Source organism: Ahaetulla prasina, chromosome 1 (assembly GCF_028640845.1).
Source record: "Ahaetulla prasina isolate Xishuangbanna chromosome 1, ASM2864084v1, whole genome shotgun sequence".
Taxonomy (NCBI): domain Eukaryota; kingdom Metazoa; phylum Chordata; class Lepidosauria; order Squamata; family Colubridae; genus Ahaetulla; species Ahaetulla prasina.
The window spans coordinates 217562809-217579343 of NC_080539.1; the positions used below are offsets into that span (position 1 = coordinate 217562809).

Below are 16535 nucleotides of genomic sequence, written 5' to 3' on the forward strand. Positions count from 1 at the left end.
GTTGGGAAGCATTTGTTTTACTTTGAGTTGAATGATGCTGGGAATGAAGTAATTCCCAGCTGTTCAAATAAAGTTTGTTTGTTTTTTCATGGATTGAGTTTATTACTACCTACTAGGGCCTGGGTCATAACACCTTGTACTAATGCAGGCTCAGCAATACAAACCCAGAGTTCTTCCTAGTACAAGTTATTTGTGGCGGTTCATCAGAGTCCACCCCCAGATGAATGAAAGCAATTTCCTCAATCCAGTGCCCCTCAAGAAAAGTTCATTGAGCTGCCAATTTCCATAATCTCCTACCATCGTCAAGGCTGAAATCTCAGTTTGGAACAGAGAAGAACAAACTAATAGCAGCATGTCGATCCAATTTACTCCTGGAATCTTGGAGCCATTCTACTACAATATATGTGGGCATCCAGAATTTATTTTATTTATTTAATCAAATTTTTATACCGCCCTATCTCCCGAAGGACTCAGGGTGGTGTACAGCCTGATAAAAACACAAGAATAACTACAAGATAAAAACAATATTTAAAAAACTTATTGAATTAGGCCAAATTTAAAATTATAATTAAAATAGTAAAAAAAACCCATTTAAAAGCTAAATTTAAAAATTAAAACTCTAGGGCAGTCCTGTGCAGATAAATAGATGTGTCTTAAGCTCACGGCGGAAGGTTCGAAGGTCAGGAAGTTGGCGGAGTCCTGGGGAAGTTCATTCCAGAGGGTGGGAGCCCCCATAGAGAAAGCCCTTCCCCTGGATGTCGCCAGTTGGCCCTGCCTGACGGACGGCACCCTAAGGAGTCCCTCTCTGTGAGAGTGTACGGGTCGGTGGGAGGCAATCGGTGGCAGTAGACGGTCGCGTAAGTAACTCGGCCCTATGCCATGGAGCGCTTTAAAGATAGTAACCAAAACCTTGAAGCGCACCCGACAGGCCACAGGTAGCCAATGCAGCCTGCGCAGGAGTGGTGTCACATGGGAGCCATGAGGGGCTCCCTCTATCACCCGTGCAGCTGCATTCTGAACTAATTGGAGCCTCCGGATGCTCTTCAAGGGGAGCCCCATGTAGAGAGCATTGCAGTAATCCAAGCGAGATGTCACGAGCGCATGAGTGACCGTGCATAGGGCATCCCGGTCTAGGAAGGGGCGCAACTGGCGGACCAGGTGAACCTGGTAAAAAGCTCTCCTGGAGACGGCCGTCAAATGGTCTTCAAAAGACAACCGTCCATCCAGGAGAACGCCCAAGTTGCGCACTCTTTCCATTGGGGCCAATAACTCGCCCCCAACAGTCAGCCGCGGCTGCAGCTGACTGTACCGGGGTGCCAGCATCCACAGCCACTCCGTCTTGGAGGGATTGAGCTTGAGCCTGTTTCTCCCCATCCAGACCCATACGGCTTCCAGACACCGGGACAGCACTTCGATAGCTTCGTTGGGGTGGCCCGGGGTGGAAAAGTACAGCTGAGTATCATCAGCGTACAGTTGATACCTCACCCCAAAACCACTGATGATCTAACCCAGCGGCTTCATATAGATGTTGAACAGGAGAGGTGAGAGAATCGATCCCTGCGGCACCCCACAAGTGAGGTGTTTTGGGGTCGATCTCTGCTCCCCTGCCAACACCGTCTGCGACCGGTCAGAGAGATAGGAGGAGAACCACCGATAAACGGTGCCTCCCACTCCCAATCCTTCCAACTGGTGCAGCAGTATACCATGGTCGATGGTATCAAAAGCCGCTGAGAGGTCTAATAGGACCAAGGCAGAGGAATAACCCCTATCCCTCGCCCTCCAGAGATCATCAACCAACGCGACCAAAGCCGTCTCCGTGCTGTATCCGGGCCGAAAGCCGGACTGGAACGGGTCTAGATAGACAGTTTCATCCAGGTACCGGGGTAATTGACATGCCACCACACTCTCTACAACCTTCGCCACAAAGCGAAGGTTGGAGACCGGACGATAATTTCCTAAAACAGCCGGGTCCAGGGAAGGCTTCTTGAGGCGGGGTCTCACTACCGCCTCTTTCAAGGTGGCAGGGACAACCCCTTCCAGCAAAGAAGCATTTATAATCCCCCGGAGCCAGCCTCGTGTCACCTCCTGTGACACAGGAGGGGCACGGGTCCAGCAAACATGTGGTGGCATTCAACCTCCCCAGCAACCTGTCCATGTCCTCAGGAGCCACAGGATCAAATCCATCCCAAACAGTCTCAACAAGACAGTCTCCTCATGGATCCACCCAATTTTGATCCAAACCATCCCGAAGCTGAGCGATTTTATCGTATAGATAACCACTAAACTCCTCGGCTTATGGCGGTCATCCCGCACCTGTTGAAAAAGGGAGCGGGTCACCAAACAGGGCGGCCGGGCGGTTATCTGTCGACGCAATGGGGAGGAGACGTAAAAACGTCTCGCTTCCCTCAATGCCACTAGGTAAGTCCTACTATAAGACCTAACTAGTGTCCGATCAGCCTCCGAACGGCTGGCTCTCCAGGCACTCTCTAGGCGTCTTCCGCGCCATCTCCCTCAGCTCCTCAGAAAACCAAGGAGCTGGTTGAGACCTACGCCGGGTCAGAGGCCGCAAAAGCATGACACGGTCTAGAGCCCCAGCCAGTTCCCAAGCTGCGACTAGTTCTTCAGCCGTGCCGTGGGCAAGATCCTCAGGGAATGGCTCAAGCTCCGTCAGGAACCTCTCTGGGTGCATCAGGCGCCTGGGACGGAACCAGCGTATTGGTCCCGTCTCCCTGCGGTGTTGAGTGGCAGTCCGAAAGTCCAGACGAAGGAGAGGGTGATCTGACCATGACAACGACTCAGTGACTACATCTCCCAAAATGAACTCGAGCCGATGTCGATGACATGCTGGTAGATGGCAGGTTAAAATCCCCCATGACCAGACTTCCGGTTTGGCTCCGCTGTGTTAATGGCGGCAATTTCAGTCCGCCCGTTCTTTGTGATTCTGTGAGAGCTGTTTAGACAGTGCTAATCTTCTGTCAACAGCTAAATCTCTGCCTCGGGCAAGAGGGGAGATGAGCATTTGAACTGAAGTTTGAGCCCCAAGAAAAGCCCCAGAATGATTTCTGGTGGTTTGATGGGAAACGCCCCTTCGATAGTTCAAAAAAGCTCCAGAGTCCAGAACGCCTCTGCAAAAGCAGAGCAAAACGCAGCGTCCATCTCCGTGACTGAAGAGGATTTATGATAAATTTTCAACACGGAAGAATCGAAAGCAGGAAGGCTGGCATTTGCTTGTAAGATGATTTTAACTCCCTGACAGAGAAGTTATTTGAAGAGTGGAGATGAAGAAAGAAGGATTTGTAATGGCGCTGAGTTTGTAGCGAATGTTGATTTTATTACCCAAACTGATGATCTAACCCAACATAATTTAAAATTAGAAAATAAAATGGATGAATTTCGACAGAGGATGTGTTTTGATACAATATAGAAATATGCTCTTAGAATTCGAGGTTTGAAAGATAGGAGGAGAACCACCGATAAACGGTGCCTCCCACTCCCAATCCTTCCAACTGGTGCAGCAGTATACCATGGTCGATGGTATCAAAAGCCGCTGAGAGGTCTAATAGGACCAAGGCAGAGGAATAACCCCTATCCCTCGCCCTCCAGAGATCATCAACCAACGCGACCAAAGCCGTCTCCGTGCTGTATCCGGGCCGAAAGCCGGACTGGAACGGGTCTAGATAGACAGTTTCATCCAGGTACCGGGGTAATTGACATGCCACATTCTACAACCTTCGCCACAAAGCGAAGGTTGGAGACCGGACGATAATTTCCTAAAACAGCCGGGTCCAGGGAAGGCTTCTTGAGGCGGGGTCTCACTACCGCCTCTTTCAAGGTGGCAGGGACAACCCCTTCCAGCAAAGAAGCATTTATAATCCCCCGGAGCCAGCCTCGTGTCACCTCCTGTGACACAGGAGGGGCACGGGTCCAGCAAACATGTGGTGGCATTCAACCTCCCCAGCAACCTGTCCATGTCCTCAGGAGCCACAGGATCAAATCCATCCCAAACAGTCTCAACAAGACGAGTCTCCGACCTTTCACCTGGATCCACCCAATTTTGATCCAAACCATCCCGAAGCTGAGCGATTTTATCGTATAGATAACCACTAAACTCCTCGGCACGCCCTTGTAGCGGGTCATCCCGCACCCCCTGTTGAAAAAGGGAGCGGGTCACCCGAAACAGGGCGGCCGGGCGGTTATCTGCCGACGCAATGGGGGAGGAGACGTAAAAACGTCTCGCTTCCCTCAATGCCACTAGGTAAGTCCTACTATAAGACCTAACTAGTGTCCGATCAGCCTCCGAACGGCTGGATCTCCAGGCACTCTCTAGGCGTCTTCTCCGGCGTTTCATCTCCCTCAGCTCCTCAGAAAACCAAGGAGCTGGTTGAGACCTACGCCGGGTCAGAGGCCGCAAAAGCATGACACGGTCTAGAGCCCCAGCCAGTTCCCAAGCTGCGACTAGTTCTTCAGCCGTGCCGTGGGCAAGATCCTCAGGGAATGGCTCAAGCTCCGTCAGGAACCTCTCTGGGTGCATCAGGCGCCTGGGACGGAACCAGCGTATTGGTCCCGTCTCCCTGCGGTGTTGAGTGGCAGTCCGAAAGTCCAGACGAAGGAGAGAGTGATCTGACCATGACAACGACTCAGTGACTACATCTCCCAAAACCAGATCACTCACCCACTGTCCAGAGATAAAAATCAAATCCAGTGTGCCTCCCCCAATGTGGGTAGGGCCATCAACTACTTGCGTCAGGTCCAAGGCCATCATGGAGGCCATGAACTCCCGAGCCGATGTCGATGACATGCTGGTAGATGGCAGGTTAAAATCCCCCATGACCAGACTTCCGGTTTGGCTCCGCTGTGTTAATGGCGGCAATTTCAGTCCGCCCGTTCTTTGTGATTCTGTGAGAGCTGTTTAGACAGTGCTAATCTTCTGTCAACAGCTCGTAAATCTCTGCCTCGGGCAAAGAGGGGGAGATGAGCATTTGAACTGAAGTTTGAGCCCCCAAGAAAAGCCCCAGAATGATTTCTGGTGGTTTGATGGGAAACGCTCCTTCGATAGTTCAAAAAAGCTCCAGAGTCCAGAACGCCTCTGCAAAAAGCAGAGCAAAACGCAGCGTCCATCTCCGTGACTGAAGAGGATTTATGATAAATTTTCAACACGGAAGAATCGAAAGCAGGAAGGCTGCCATTTGCTTGTAAGATGATTTTAACTCCCTGACAGAGAAGTTATTTGAAGAGTGGAGATGAAGAAAGATGGCGTTTTGTTTTTGAAAGTGAAAGCTAAGGAAATGCTGATTACAATTGCTGGTGTGGAACCTCTAAGAAGAAAATAACAAGATTTTTTTTCTAAATGGAATTCTTTTTAAAAAAATCTATTTCTTTTATTATCTTTTTTTTACAGTGTTTAAGAAGAAAAATTTATTGGGTTTTTTTTTATTCCTCCCCTTTTTTTTTTCTTCTTCTTCTTGATATTACTTAGTTTAAAATGGCTTTTAAGCAAAGAGATTTAACCACTTCTAAATTATTGGAAATATCTTCACTTCAGGTACGGAAATTGAAAGATATTAAAGACAGTCTAAGGAATTTTTACAGGAGCTTATGGGCTCATCTTTCAGAAATAGATCAAAATTTAATGAAATGGAGAGAAATACTGGATTTTAAAGATTTGGTGGAAGAGCAGAGTAAGGAGATGAAAAATTAAAGGAATCAATTACTCCATTATTGTTATCTAGTACACAGACAGAAGAAAGACTGAATGAATTTAACCAAATTAATTTAGATTTGCAAAGGAAAATAGATGAAGTTCAAATTAATTTGAATTTAGAAAATAAAATAGATGATATTCAGGTTAAGGCTGATAAGGCAGAGGAAGAAAGGGTTATATTACAATATAAATTAATGGAATATGCTATAAGGGTAAGGGTTTAAGAGAATTTAAAGAGGAAAATTTGAAAGAGATTTTTATTCAGGCCTTTGCCCAGATAGAGGAATGGAACCAGAAGATTTTGAAGTTAATATTGAAAAATTTATCGTGTTAATTCCTGGTGGGCAAGGCAGAAGTGTTTACCGAGAGATGTGGTTATTTATTTTACAAATAAGAGGATTAGGTATGGAATTTTGCAAGCATTTTATAAAAATAAATTTCAAATATTAGGACAAGATATAATAATGATGGAGGAAATTCCTCCTAAAATGTTAAGAAGAAAAGAATTTGCCTTTCTGGTGGATGAGCTTAAGAAACATCAGATATATTTTAGATGGGAGGTTCCAGCAGGTTTAACACTGAATTATAAAGGAAGAAAGTATTTTCTCAATACAATTTGTAAAGCGAGATTTTATACTAATGTATTAAAGATTGGGAATTCTTTGTTAACAGATGTTAAGTTGAATGGTGAATAGATGGTTGAAAATGTGTAAGATAGAAGAAGGAGGAGAATGTTTAACTTTATTAAATATGATTATGGTTAATTTTTGTAAATGACTTATTGTGGATATAAATGTGTAATTTTAGGGGTACTATATGATATATTAAAGGTATAAAGGAATAGGAAGATGGAATATTGTTTAATTTTGGAGGATAGATAGTAAAATTTAGGAACTTGGATTAAATATTATATTTAAGAGATGGATGTAATGTTAATTAGAATGTAATTGTTATAATAGATATATTGTGGATGATATAGGTGTAATTTTAACAATGTTATTTGACATAAGTAAGGTAAAGTGAAGATTTTAATTATTACAATTGACACTTTGGATATTTGTAATATTATTTGTTGTATATATAAATGTTAAAGATGTGAAAAGATGGACTATTGCTTACCCCTGAAGGTTGGACAGAAAAATTAAAGAAACTAAGTCGGAAATATGAACTATTTTTGAGAGATTGCTAAGGGAAGAAAGACATTTTAGAAGAAACCTTGGTGAATATTGGAAGATGGAATGTTGTTTTGATATTGATTGATGAAGGTTGGATATTAAAAACTACGTACTTTATTCAAGAATAAACACTAACTCAATTGGAAACTTTGGAGAATTCTAGGAGTGGAATGGTCTGATATATAATGGAGTGGAAGAAAAGTATCTTCTTTGTCTTTGGAAGGGGAGTGGAGGTTTTAAGGAATGACTATGGATTATGATTTGTGCTAGATTTTAATTTTTGTTGTTAGTTTTATACCCTGTACTCGGTTCTCGGAAGTCCTGGGGGGTGGGGGGAGGAAGGGGAAGGGAGGGGAGGGGTAGAAATGGATTGATAGTTAATGTACAAAGATGATTGAAGATGTATAATTAATGTAAGATCGGACCTGCCTGGTTACTACTTTAGAATGAAGGGAAAGAAGGAGTAGAAGAGAGAAGGAGGAAAGAGAAGAGGAGGAGGAGGAAAGGAAGGAAGGAAGAGGGGAAGAGGGAGAAGAAAGGAATAGGGAGGAAAGAGGAGAGGATGTAGATAAGAGAGGGGGAGGATGGTTATGGAAAGTAGAAGAAGGTAAAGAAGGAGAGTAAAAGGAAAAGGAAGGGGGTGGTGACCAGGCAGATCCGATTAATTGTATATGAGGGTACATTAAATATGTTATTGGATATGTTATTGGATAAGAATGTCAAAATAAAACTTTTTAAAACAAAAAAAATCCCCCATGACCATAAGCCTAGGGGTCTCAACCGCCACCCCAGCAAGCACCTCCAACAACTCGGGCAGGGCTGTTGTCACGCAGCAAGGAGCCAGGTACGTGACCAACAAACCCAACTGACCTCTATGGCCCCATTTCACAAAGAGGGATTCACAACCAGCAATCTGAGGAACAGTGGTCTCCCTCGGTTCTAGACTCTCTTTTATAACAACCCCCCCCTTGGGCCCTCGGTTGATGGAATGCTTGGAAACCCGGTGGGCACATTTTCACAAGGGGCACCCCCCCTTCCGTGCCCAACCAGGTTTCCGTAATGCCCATAAGGTCCGCGGAGCCCCCCAGTATAAGATCACAAATGAGGGGGGCTTTATTAACCACGGACCGTGCATTGCACAGCATCACCCGAAGGCCCAAGCTCTGAGGATCCTGACCATCCGGGGAACAGGAGAAGTCTGAGGGGTCAGGGCGCGTGATCGCTTTCAGACATCGAGCACGCACCCCCAAAAATCGATATGACCCATACTTCCGCCATATCTGCCCCTCCCACTTACCGTATCAATACGACCACCCTCACAAATAGGAACATAATCCTCCCCCACTACCTTCGAACCTAATAAAGAACCACCGTGAGCACACATAGAAACTGGCCCCCCACCCGACGGGTTACCCCATTACCCGACCTTACCCTCCCTCCCCTTAAAAATTCCCTATCTAAAAAACCCCACAAGTTCTTTTTTTTCGCATGCCACCTCTGTGGGTCCCAAAACCCGTCATTGAGGCCGTCCCTCGATAATGTAGAGGGCCATTCCTGCGAGGCGGGGGCACCTCGCAGGCGCAAGAGTTCACAAGAAGAGTAGCGCATAATGACTGAAGATAAAAGTCAGCGATAGAAAGGCGATAAAAAGTCTCCATCTCCGGAAAGGCAAGAATATTAAAATATGATGGTTATCCAGAATAAGGACGGGCATAGAATGGAAAACAAAGAAGGACAGTCTAGATGGTAATCTGTCCAGAGCCCAGTCCAAACATCATGGAACAGGGGGTGGGGGTGCTTCGGTCGCGAACAATGTCCTCCTCTGTCCCCAAGCGAGTCTCCCACCTACTCCCAAATAGTCCAAACAGGACCAACAACGGCCATAAAGATCCCAAAAAGGCCGGGGAGAGGCATAGATGGTACTGCAACAGTCGAGGGATGACTGGCCAGGGACAAGTCAGGAATACCTCCGTCCCCTCCCCGCAGTCCTCCAACATCCGCCTCCAAGCATGGCCAGAAGATACCGTCCAGGGGGTCACCTCCATCTCCATCACCCCCCTAGTAAATCCTAACCATTCCGGGGACCAGATCTCTCCAAACCTCTCCCTCCAAGAGGCCAGGCCTATACAAAGGGCTGAACCTCTCCGAGAGGCCGGGGGATGTGAAGAACGGCAAGTTCGTAATCTGGCAGCAGAAAAAAAGCCGGAAAAGCCAAAACATCGTGGCAGATAAACAAATGAAACATCACCGCTACAGTCCAGTTCATCCAAATCGTAGCAGAGAAAAAGCCCAACACTGCAATTAAGAAGCAGACCGAAGACCAGGCCGAGAAAACCGGCCGAAAAATCGGCCGAAAAAACCGGCCAGGAAAAGCTGACTCATCGCCCCACCTCCGGGCCTGAAAACATGGCCGCCGCCATCCACCGCTCGCCTTCCCGGCCCCGTTCTCAACAGCCGTGGGTACAAAAAGATCCAGAGACCTCTCCCACGGCTGCCAAAAAGATGATCAGCCAGACCGGGAGAAGCAAGCAGCTAGGCGGGCGGTCCAGGCGTCGCCATCCTTGGAGAGCCCCTTAATCGCCGGAACCAAATCTTCAGCGCAGCGCCATCTTGCGCATGTGCAGAACAGTCTGCGGGTATTCTGTCCCCCCTCGCCTCCATTCGAGCGATAGCTTAATTAGCTGGCACTATCAGCTCTGGCAGCAAAATAGCGAGTGTCTGCCAAGTGTCTCTGTTATCTCCCTCGACGCCGATGAGTCACCCAAGAACAAACAGTACTTCAGCTCTTAGTTAAGCAGTTAATTTGCCTGCTACGAAGAGGCACAGCAGCTCTTGCTGCCTTTATATCCTGTGGGGTGTGGCTCCATGACTCAGCACTTCCTAGGCCTGCCCCACCCCTGCTTCTGCTGTTCCCGCCTCTCCTGCCTACGAAACCTAGGGTCCAGCCAGGCCTGATTGCCATCAGCTGGATCTGGAGGCATGGCCTGGGGGCGGGGAAAGAGTCAGGGGATGGAGGCCTCATTATCTCTTTCACCTGACCTGCCTCTGGCTCCTGAAGCTGAGCCAGGGAAGCCGGTGCTCCCGAGATAAGTCCTGACGGCCTTTCCCCCTCACTTTCCAAGTCACTTTCTGGCAGAAGGCCCGGCTTGGGGGGCGCAGACACAACACCGGGAAAAATCTACATTTCACTTGGCTCACACAAAGAAGCCAAGTCTTGGGTGAGAAACCTCATCTCTAGAATTGATAAAAAAAAATCTGTAGCTTGGGTGGTAGATAGAATATAGAATAACAGAGTTGGAAGGGACCTTGGGGATCTTCTAGTCCAACCTTCTGCTTAGACAGGAAACCCTATATCACTTCAAACAAATGGTTGTCCAATCTCTTCTTAGAAAACTTCCAATGTTGGAGCAACCACAACTTCTGGAGGCAAGTTGTTCCACTGATTATTGTTCTAATTGTCATGAAATTTCTCTTTAGTTCTAGGTTGCTCCTCTCCTTGATTAGTTTCCACCCGTTGCTTCTTGTCCTGCCTTCAGATGCTTTGGAGAAAGCATCTGAGCTTGACTCCCTCTTCTTTGTGGCAGCCCCTGAGATATTGGAACATTGCTATCACATCACCCCAGTCCTTCTTTTCATTAAACCAGACATATCCAGTTCCAGCAACCATTCTTTATATGGTTGTGAGAAGCCAGCAGGAAATTGCTTCTTCTAACAACTGTGAGGTTTAGTTAATGACAGCAAGTGGGATGGCTTTAGAACCACACTGCTTAGCATTGGAAATTCCAGTCCCAGCTGCCATATACGCAAAGGACTGCCTGCCTGTTATTTGAAAGTGCAACTCAAAAGTTGCAATTTGCATTCGTATCCCTTGACCAGTTTATTGCTCAGATGATATCCCTTCTTGACGTCTTCGAAAATGAGTTGCCTTTTTAATCCCCCTGTGGTGGTTTGTTCTCTGAGCTTGCTGTTTAGTTTTTGAACATTTTGTCACCAGCTTAGGTGACCTCCTCAGCAGGACTTTGGTCGAAGCTGGTCTGGTGTTTGCATGGTTTTATATTTTCACTGTGAGTTATACATCAACAGTTGATCCCCGTTGGGTATAAGCAGATAATCCTTTCCCTTTCCCATCTGCATCTGAAGGATGCTCCAAAGACTTCAGCTTGGCTGCCTCTAAGGAAAAAGATATGACACAGCCTTCCCCCTTTAGGTGAATTCACATTATTCTCAGGCAGTGCCTCACTAACTGGGGATAATGTGGGTTATCACACAACAGATGAGAAGGCATCTACGGAACTATCATATAAGCAATCCTCTACCCTAACTGGCTAAAACCAAAGAGATTCGATATACGGCTGTTCCCCATGACTCCAGTGGACACGTTTTCCACCACGCATCTGTAGTGGACAAGCTGTGCCTACAGCCAATTCCATTCGCCTCCGTTCTACATTGAAGAAGCCAGAGGCCTGGTGTGTCCTCATTTCCCTTGCAGGGAAGGCTGCCTTCCCCTCTCCTTTCCCCACATCAGCAGCTGATGGGAGAACCGTCTGCCAATCCCAGGAGTGCCATTATTGGTCCTGAGGTACTGCTAGGATTTAACTATAGTATCTGTCAGTCGCCATTTCTCTCTGTCGCCAAGGTTGAAGAAAACAGGAGGCAAAGGAAGAGAAAAGATGCTTCATCATCCAGGCCTTTGAGCTGATCTTCTGCTGGAGGATCTAGATGAGTCCAAGAGTGGACAGCCTGAATAGCTGACAGATCTGAGAGAGGCATTGATTTAGTCATCTCCCCCCACCTCTCTCTCTCCCCCCTCTGTCTCTGTCTCTGTCTCTCTCTCAGAATGCAACATGTCAATTTTTGTTTAAGGTATTTTTGAACATAGGTTTATTCCTTTCATGGAATACAGTAAATTTGTGTTCAAAAGCAGCTCTACCCCACAACACCCAATATGTGTGCAGTGGATGCTTTATCATGTAGACTCACATCTGGCAGGTGCAATAGAGGAGGGTTCTGCCCTCCCTCTCTTCCTCCTTCCCTCCCTCTCTCTCTTTCTCCCCTCCCTCTCTCCCTCCCTCTCCTTCCCCCCTCTCTCCCCCTCCCTCTCTCTCTCTCTCTCCCTGTCCCTCTTTCCCTCCTTCCCTCCCTCTCTCCCTCCTTCTACTTCATTACACAGGCTACCACCCGTATACACACAGAGCTGGTAATAGGCAAGCTTGCCAATGGCAATGAGATGCACAGCTTGGTTTGAAAGAATGGCTCTCCTGTTGCCTAAGGCTGAATAGTCCTGGGGATGCTGTGCAGGGGACCAGAGAGGGAGACACCAAGTAGCTTTTGGACTGACTGTCCTGCCTTGGGAGTCAACTGACTCCACCATGGACAAATGGTTGGTGAAATGTCTCAGGGTGAGCCCATTTGTGTAGGCACCCACAGCTATTCACAATGATGCCAAAATGATGGAATGTGCATCGTGACATCGCAGGTGAGCTTCGGCCTTTCTAAGGTGTGTTACAACATTACATTCCTAAGAGGAGGAGTTGGCAATACATATTATATCACTTGCCCTCCTCCCTTCTTCACCGACATCTATGCCCATGGTGTAACTTCAGCTTACTGATGGCTTAAAGGAAAAGAAGAGCCCCTTTAACAAAATAACTGCTTAGGACAACTTTCAACTGTTCTGGGGTTGAATGCAAGATTTTGACAGAGGAAAAAAAAGACTGCGGGGGCAATGTCCCTTCCTTAATTAAAAGAAAATGGGGAACGGTCTTCAGGGATTAGTCTCAATCAATGCTGGTTAGTCTCCGAAAGATTGCAAGTGACACCAGATTTAACAAAATAGACTTCTAATGAAGAAGCTCTGCAAAAAAACAACAACACACAACTGAATTAAAAAAGACCCTCGCCCATTGGTTTGAACAGGAGAGGACTGGAGCATCAAAATACTCCAGACTGACTGACTCAGGGACCCAAATGATGATTTCCAGCTATTTTGGACTCTGATTCCAGGCAAGATGGGAGATGATAGACAAATGTGGGAGCTGCAATCCTAAATACCTGTGCTAATTAAAGCCAATGAAAAGTGAGATTCAGGTTAGGAGAAACTCTTTGGCTGATGGTAATGCAAGTGGGCTATTGAGCACTTCGATGCAGGCAGGAGGGAAGTCTGCCAGAAGAATGGCTGGCTCAAAACCCAGGATCAACTCTCCAGCCCATCATAAGACATCCTGACCAGGGAAGTTCATAAATTAAACGGGGAGGGGGGAGTGATAAATAACTTGTTGTTTGTTGCATCCTAGCAGCTGCATGTAAACTGAGAAGTAGGGAGAGGGAAGGAAGGGGGCCATTGCAAAAGCCTAGCATACCTCTTCCAGGTTAAGTCACTGAGCCTAAAACTAAACGTGGTGAAAGAGTTTGCTCACCAAACTTATGAATATTTTTAAAAAAGAGAGAATGAGAACCCATAAAACAGAATATTTTTCCACTCACAACAGTGGCTAGCTAGAAGTCCATAAAGAAGAAGAGAGCCACTGAGAAAACAGGGACCACAGATTGGGTGGGGTCCTTCCCAGGTTCCCTGTGGGCAGGGCTGGGCTTGTGAAAGGAATTTGGGGAATTTTGTTTTGTCTTCAACTTGCATCACAGGCTGATGATGATCGTTTCCATGTGTTTTTGCCCATAAAAGGATGGGAAAGCTGTGCAATTTGTTTTCAGGCATCCCTGGTGGCCTGGCATCCTTTGATTCTCTACCTGCAAAAAGAGGCTCGGAGCTGCATGTGGCCCTTGGGACAGGTAGGCAGAGACCTTCCGTTCGCGGCTGGCATTTAAAGGTATACTGCTTCTGTAAAGGAAGTTTCTTTCCATCTAGCTGCAGCGACTGATCTGTTAGGAGTCTTGAATAACGCTCCAATTTGAAGCCCCTTTATGGCATAAGGCAATCAGCTTCCCTTTGCTTGTCCCAAATAACTTTCCTTTCATGTTTCTGAGCTGCAGGACCCCCTCACGGGACTCTCCCACTATAGATGACCCAAACTGCACCACCGTTCGGGGTTTGCATAACAGGATAAGCATTTGGCTAGCTTGTAGCTGGCGTGCCTGGGGACAACCCTGAAGTGACCCCAGATACCAGCAGACAGGAAAGACGCTTCCAGCTGCTTGGCACTGGGCAAACTGTTATCTACCCCACCTCACCCCCGCGCGCCCCTTTTCTAGGAAAGGAAGCCTTGGCAGGTTGGGACTTTTGAGAGGGAAGGAAGGGAACCTCGGGATGGGGCAGAGGGCGAGGGGCAGAGCGAAAGGATCAGGACTTTACCCCTGGCGTAGAGGTTGGAGAAGTCAGTCTCGGTCTTCTGGAAGCGGGCTTCCTTCTCGCTGTTCTCGCAAGCCAGCAGGTTCCGGGTGCTCTGGCGTTCCTTGAGCGCGCTCACCAGCCGGCTCTTGTCTTCCAGGCTGTTGTTCCTTTGCAGGAAGCCTGCGGGGTTAGGACAAGGGGGACAGGTCAGCAGAGACGCCTCGATCGCGCTTTCCATGGTCCCCCCGAGGCAGCAGCTGCACCCCTGGAAAGGGGTCCACGGGAGATGAGCTCTGCCCCGTGCGCCTCTTCTTTTCCCCCCCTCCCCCACCCACGCTGTCCGGGAGATGGATTTATAGGGGGAGGGAAGGCGCTGCAGGGAGGAGAACTCAGAGACACACACACCCCCGACAGGAGAAAGGTAAGGGGCGGGGGGGGGAGGGTAGCGGAGGATCGCCCATGCCTTTTCGCCTTTGGCTTGGGGTCATCTTTGGTCACAAAAGGGGACATTCGGGACGAGGCAAGATGGCTTTTCGCCCCACAAGCTGAAATGGGGCGGGGGGGGCAGTTTTCGGGGAGGGGCGGTCATCACAGCAAACGGTTTGGGAAAACAAAGGAGACCACCCGGGAGGATTGTGGGGGACGCAGAACCCAATAAATACACGCAGGGTGGGCGGCTTTCTCCAGATGTGGTTGAACTACAATTCCAGAAGTCCACCCAGCCTGTTTAAAAACGAAGGGCATTGGATATGTAGTTCGGTGACGTCGGAAAGCCACCGCTGGCTCATCCTTCTTTCAATGGAAGTGCAGAATGCCCCTCTGCACATCTGGCATCTTACGGATGCCAACAGTTCTGTGTTTTGAGTGACGTAATCCCAAATATCAGTCTGCAGCCTCGGTCCCCAAATATATGAGACTACTGCTATTTATAACCCTGTCCTGTAATAACGATTCGTCACAATCACACACACACGTTAAACCAAACGGAATACAGTGCCCCAGGCTGAAAAGAGAAGCATGCCGAAAAGATACGCCAACTTCGAAATAAGGCTTGATCTAATTAAAATCGAAAGATATTCTCTTCGCATACTTGCGTTCTATATCTGGTCATCCCCCAGACCGCGACGAAGCCCCAGGAGAAAAAGGGGGAGGGAGGTTAAACAGATCAAAGTAAGATGCACCTATACCCGAGAGCGCCTTCCCATTAACAGAATAACAGAGTTGGAAGGGACCTTGGAGGTCTTCTAGTCCAACCCCCTTCTCAGGCAGGAAACCCTATAGTTAGTATCATTAGTTGGTATCATTTCGGACAAGTGGCTGTTCAATCTCTTCTTAAAAACCTCCAGTGTTGGAGCACCCACAACTTCTGGAGGCAAGTCGTTCCACTGACCAATTTCAGGAAATCTCCCCTTGGTTTCAGTTTCCTTCTATCGTAGAAGATCAAAGCATTGTAAAGTAGAAGGGTGGATGATAGATTTGTAGCGCTTGAAGGTAGAAGGTCATCCAGTCCGACCCACGGCAATGTATAGGAAAACCAATGAAACCATAGACCAGAATTAGTTGCCTAAAAAGGTAAAGGTTCCCCTCGCACATACGTGCTAGTCGTTGCCGACTCTAGGGGGAGGTGTTCATCTCCGTTTCAAAGCCGAAGAGCCAGCGCTGTCCTAGTTGCCTAGCCTTTTTTAAAAAAACCCAAGAGATGGAGGTCCCACAATCTCCATATCTAGACCTTTTGTCCTGTCGGACAGATCTTACAGTGCGGAAGGATCTCCCCCTCCCCTATCTAATGTCCCTGGAACTCGCCCTAGCTAAAAAAGTCGGAGAGAGGGACGAGCCAAGTGGGGCAATCCGTTTATATAGGGCGATGGCACCCGTCACTGTCACCGAACTTCCCAGAAGTCTTTAAATCTTTGCATGACAGCAAGAACACTTGGCCTCACCTGGACCTCTTCTCGCAAGGCTTTCGATGGGGTTCATTTCATTTCATTTCGCGAGAAATAGGTGCCCCATTATCACAATGGAGCAAGCTAAGCCCTCCCGCCACCCCAACCCCCACCGCAGCCTTATCCAATCTGGCCGCGTTTATTTTTTTCAAGCCGGGAAGGACCAGGTAGATCGAAAGCAAGCGGGACCAACTATTCAGCCTCTAGAGATTCGGGTTTTCATACCCTCGTTTTGAAGATGATAGTGGGAGGCTCCCAACGGTTAATCGGAAGACCGATCTTAAGGTTTCCCTTTGAGTAAAGCCATTGGCCGCCTTGCTGAGAGGACGCTCTCTTATGAGGAGGACTTTGATTAGCATGGGGAGGTTCTCGGGATTGGAAGGAAGGAAGGCAGGCCGGCCGGCCGGCCCTTAGATCAGGGATGAAATCCA

The 16535-nt window shown here is 47.7% G+C and overlaps 1 protein-coding gene across 1 annotated transcript in view; it reads right to left on the minus strand.

The window, feature by feature from the left end:
* GAD1 (glutamate decarboxylase 1) overlaps positions 1 to 14548 on the minus strand; it is a 57976-nt gene extending 43428 nt beyond the window's left edge. The window contains exon 1 of the mRNA XM_058187732.1: positions 14183 to 14548. Within this exon, the coding sequence (XP_058043715.1) occupies positions 14183 to 14399 (217 nt within the window). The 5' untranslated portion in view covers positions 14400 to 14548. The remainder of the gene's footprint in view (positions 1 to 14182) is intronic.
* Between the last annotated feature and the right edge of the window lie 1987 nt (positions 14549 to 16535).